Source organism: Protomyctophum parallelum (assembly GCF_964188405.1).
Source record: "Protomyctophum parallelum genome assembly, chromosome: 7".
Classification (NCBI taxonomy): Eukaryota; Metazoa; Chordata; class Actinopteri; order Myctophiformes; family Myctophidae; genus Protomyctophum; species Protomyctophum parallelum.
In genome coordinates, this window is record NC_139705.1 from 49,079,413 (window position 1) to 49,084,396 (window position 4,984).

The 4,984-nt window shown below is 43.3% G+C and overlaps 1 protein-coding gene across 1 annotated transcript in view; it reads left to right on the forward strand.

Moving 5' to 3' along the window:
* Window positions 1–3,861, forward strand: part of gripap1 (GRIP1 associated protein 1) — a 50,606-nt gene extending 46,745 nt beyond the window's left edge. Inside the window, exon 30 of the mRNA XM_083769508.1 lies at window positions 3,368–3,861. Coding sequence (XP_083625634.1) covers window positions 3,368–3,466 — 99 coding nt within the window. The 3' untranslated portion in view covers window positions 3,467–3,861. The remainder of the gene's footprint in view (window positions 1–3,367) is intronic.
* Window positions 3,862–4,984: the final 1,123 nt, after the last annotated feature.

The window sequence follows — 4,984 nt, forward strand, 5'->3', positions numbered from 1 at the left end:
GTACTCCGACTCTTAAAGTGAACGCGTATGTATGGTGGCACCTGGAACTGGGGTTTATGCTAACATCTAGCCGCAATAAAAGAGCTAACTCTTGAAGGCGTAAAGTGAAACCACGGGTCCATTTGGTTTCATTTTACACTCGAGTTAAATTGTTGCTCTTATTGCTACTACTTACTTATTAAGTAAGTAGTAAGTAGCGTTGTCGAGCCATGAGGCCCATAGGGCAGGAGCCTATCTCCTGTTTCTGTAGCGTGAGGCAGCTTGATGTACAAGTACACCCCCTGGACATGACGCTAGTATGTCGCAGGGACTTACCCCCAATCCAACCCTTGATGCTGAGTGTCAAGCAGGGAGGCACTGGGTCCCATTTTAAGAGTCTTTGGTATGACCCGGCCGGGGATCGAACCCCGACCTCCCAGTCTCAGGGCGAACACTCGAACCACAAGGCCACTGAGCTGGTATTATTGCTAAACAAGATTTAAATTATTAACTCTTGTTAAATTATTGCTAAACATTACTGCATTACTTAATTGGAGATTAACGAGTAGAGAATGCAGAAATATTGTTATTTTGATCGTTTGTCTTTTGTCGCTCCTACGGCACCACGTCAATACATCATGGAATTATTTGTGGACAAAATATTTTCCAACAACAACAGAATATTCTGAGGTTTAGGGTCTGAGAGGCTAAATCTCTGGTGGTCTGTGTGGCTCAAATGCTGAATAAATTATGGGCCTTGATTATGAAAAGCGTTGACTGAAAACCACTGACTTATTTGGTTCACAATGCAGTGAAAGTTCATGGTCATTTGACCTGGACGGTCTTTTTCACACAGTAGTCTGAACAGGATAGATGTGGAGATGTGTCTGTTACTTGAACTCTGTGAATCATTTATTCGGACGGTAACCCGAGGTGCAGTTAATTAGCCGTCTGCTAACTCCAATGACGGTCGGTCTCTCCTCTGCAGCACAGCTAGTTGACTCTGTCTGGATATTCCTTTCCCATGGCCGTTGTCGTGCAGACAGAGAGACGGCTTCGTCACAACACTTGATGCTTTTTTGTGACTGTGTTTGATTTGAAGCAGTGTTGACGGCAGGGCAGGAATTTCACGGCGGCCATGGCCGTCGTTGCCCCTCAAAAAATTGTATGCCCATAAGGCCACAGTGGCCGCGGTGCCCATGTTCCCCCGACCGGCGCCCACAGCAGTTCATTTTACCGTTTTTCCTTTGCGCAATTTTCCAGTCATTACGTTAACCTTCCCCAAACATCTCGCGCAGAGCTGCAGACTTGTATTGTGTGTATTGTAGTTGTGTAGTTGATTATTTTGCGTTACTTTGCCTCCTCCTCCGCACCATGCACGCATACACGTACTGACACTGACTGAGTAAACAGTGGGCATAAGACCAACGTGACTCGTCTTCATGGATATAAACTCACAAAACAACACCACGCAACAGCATAGACTGCAGGACTCCTCCACCATTTACCACGCTATCGTCTGCTACGTTAGTTGACAGAGTCAATTGTTTAAACGGCCACGGCTAATATCTAAAGCACCAGAGCGCGCTCACTGTACACCACGCGTCGCTCGCTTAATAATCATTCATTTCTGTATCAATGCGGACATAACATGGTAAATGTTCATAAGCACACAATTGTACAAAATGCTTTTTACACTTTGTGTTGAGTTGAGTTGAGTCCTCAGTCCTGCAGCCCCACAATGGAGAGATCTCATCTGTCACTAACCTCTCTACAATGCCATATGCCAGTCTAGCCTTAAAATCTACATTTATATGTTATTACAAAATATTAGCCATGGTTCATGACTTAAGTCATGAAGTAACTGCATCCTGTTTTTGGCGATCGCTACATTTACAAAGAATCCGTATATATAAACATTCGGAATTCAAATATAAAGTACTCACAATTTGTCCCACGGGTGTTAGTTAGTTGCAGCTCCAGCGATTAGAATTTCTGCATCCCGTGTTGTTTAATAAAAAGCATTTTTACCCGAGCTGTTATTTTGCCATTGGCTTTCAACTACGCGCCCCTATCGGTCGGGAGGAGGGTGGCACTCAGTGTGTTCGATATATGCACGCTGACCGCCCTGCCAATACAGACTAATAGGCGAGTGCGCTCCCGGTGTGCAACTGTGTATTTCCCAAACGAACCCCGTTTGAAAAAAGTAGCCGGGGGGCTCGGACAAAAATGCTTTTTATTAAAGAACGCGGGATGCAGCAATTCTAATCGCTGGCGCTGCTACTAACTAACACCCGTGGGACAAATTGTGAGTACTTTATATTTGAAATCTGAATGTTTATATATACGGAAATCTTGTAAATGCAGCGAGCGCCAAAAACAGGGCTAAGTTTCTGCATGACTGTCATAATCATCATGGCAGTCATGTTTCAGGGCTAACAAAATATAGGCTTTTCTAAACCAAGCCCTCACAAAAGTTATGTAAGTAAGTAAGTAAATGTTATTTATAAAGCACCTTTCGAAACAAAGTTAGAAGGTGCTGAACAATTTACACAGTATAAACAATAGAAGCAAATTAAAAACAAGGAACATATCACACAGTTGTGACAATATAGCAGAACAAAAACAAACAAGGCAGAACAGAAACATAGGGCTATAAAAATGAATGTAGGCTGTCTGTCATTGTATTTTCTGTGAATTAACTCACAGTTTAATCCAGTGATCCTCAGCCATTTTAATTTCAAGGACCCCCAAATTAAATGTATATGAATTAGCCTAGGCCGGTGACAGGGTCCTAGGCCATTTCATTATTATAACAGTAGCTACTTATATTTTGTTATTTAAAGCTGTGATTATTTATTTAAGAAGCACTGTTCTGAACCAATGTTCGCCTTATAATTAAAAAAAGTAATCATCCTTAACCTTTAAGCTAAAATAACGATGACTGGGGAAATCATTGTTTTAATTGATGGCCTTCATGCCCTGGCACTTGGCATTGTGCCCTCAAAAAGTTGAGCACACTAAAGGCCAAGTGTCCTTGCCCCTAAAAGGATGAAATTCCAGGCCTGGTTGACGGTTGACGCCACATTTTGATTTAGTTTCATGAAAGCACCTTTTTTTTTAGTTTTCAAAGGTTAGTGAAAAAAATGTGATTACATCGGCCGGTACTAAACGTGTTCAACGACCAAGATGACTGAGTGACACATGTCAATTCCATAGCTGGACTGAAAACATCCTGCATGTTTTGTGACGACTGACGACTTGTTTTTTTACATGCTTATACCGGTGTGTACAGTTCGTGAGTAGACTGTGTACGTCTGTGTATTCTGTCTTCATCATGCTAACTCTCGCTCTCTCTCTCTCTCTCTCTCTCTCTCTCTCTGTGCAGGACTTGGAAATGTTGTCTCAGGAATTAGTCCGTCTCAGTAAAGAGGGCGGTGGAGGAGGAGGAGGCGGCGGCAGTGCAGCTGGTCTGGGATCAGACTAACACTGGGAACATCAATCCCATCTCCTTCCGTTTCAATGACCCCAGACCAGCGTTTAATGCCTGGAAGTCTGCAGCCACTGAAAGTCCAATGAATGCTGGAAGAACATCCGTTGGTCGGTTAGACATCCCTCCATCTTTTTCATCACCAAAGGGAGCAAAGGAAGAAGGAATGGACACTGCAGGATGGAGGGAGAGACGGATGTGGAGATGTTTGAATGGACTGGACTTACTACTGAATGTACTATAATTGGACTGCACCGCTTTGCTTACAGTGTGGCGCTGTTCCTGAATCTGGCCCCTGTCTTGGAACTCAGGCCCAAGGGAATGGACTTCTCTCTGTGTGTGTGTGTGTGTGTGTGTGTGTGTGTGTGTGTGTGTGTGTGTGTGTGTGTGTGTGTGTGTGTGTGTGTGTGTGTGTGTGTGTGTGTGTGTGTGTGTGTGTGTGTGTGTGTGTGTGTGTGTGTGTGTGTGTGTGTGTGTGTGTGTGTGTGTGTGTGTCAGTCACTGGACCTGGCTATGTACTGGTCCTGCCTGTATGATGTCTTTTCATTGTCCTTGTGACCAGACAGACTGCGTTAATAATATATTCATGTTAGTAGTCTTTTTGGCGACACCAGCTGGTCCATCTACTGTATGCTCGTTAGATGTTAGAACTGCGATTCCCACAATTTATTCAATTTGAAACTAAGCCCCAAAACTAACGGTGGATTTTAACAACTTTAAACAAATAAATTCATTTTTAATACATGTACAGTGCCTGCAGGCTAGTGTCTTCTCTGTGTTTAGAGAAGTTGTCAAAAAACACATTTTGTGGAATGTTTGTGAAAATTATACCAAAAAATATATAGTGAAAGATATCAAAAACTACTTTTGTCACAAAAAGAAAGCCCTTATTAAGCCATATTACGATATCCAAACTCACAGATGGTATGTATTCTCATATCACCATATCGATGTATTTCCCTGGAAGGTGTGTTGCTCAAAGCCGAGTGGAATAGTAAGAGAGTGGCGACACGCTTTGATCTTCCTATGGGCTATAGTTCCAAACATTGGAACTATCCCATTGAGATACATTGAGCACTTACAATGGGAGTCAACGCCATTGTCGCCACTCTCTTACTACTCTGGCTCAAAGGTACAGTGGCAGCAGACTGCGTGTTCCATCCAGATGGCCCCAGCCGGTCTGGGGATTAGAACCAGCAACATTCTGGTCCCAAGGCTGATGAACTGAGATCTGCTGTAGTCAGAACTGTGGCTACGTGCTGGAAGACGATGTTTTGTATCTCTGCTACGTAAACACTGTCCGTTTGCCCAGGGTCTGGCTATGTTCTGGACTAAGCAGCTATCGCTATAACTGTCTTACATTGTAACTGATTGTAGATCAGCCTATTGCTTTCTGCAACTCAGTCATCTTAACTGTTCAAGCCTGGCTATGTCCTGGATTACAAGCCTTTACCAGAATACTCTCTCCTATTGTCGCTGACTGTCTACTGTCTACTTTTGCTTAACTGTCTAAAG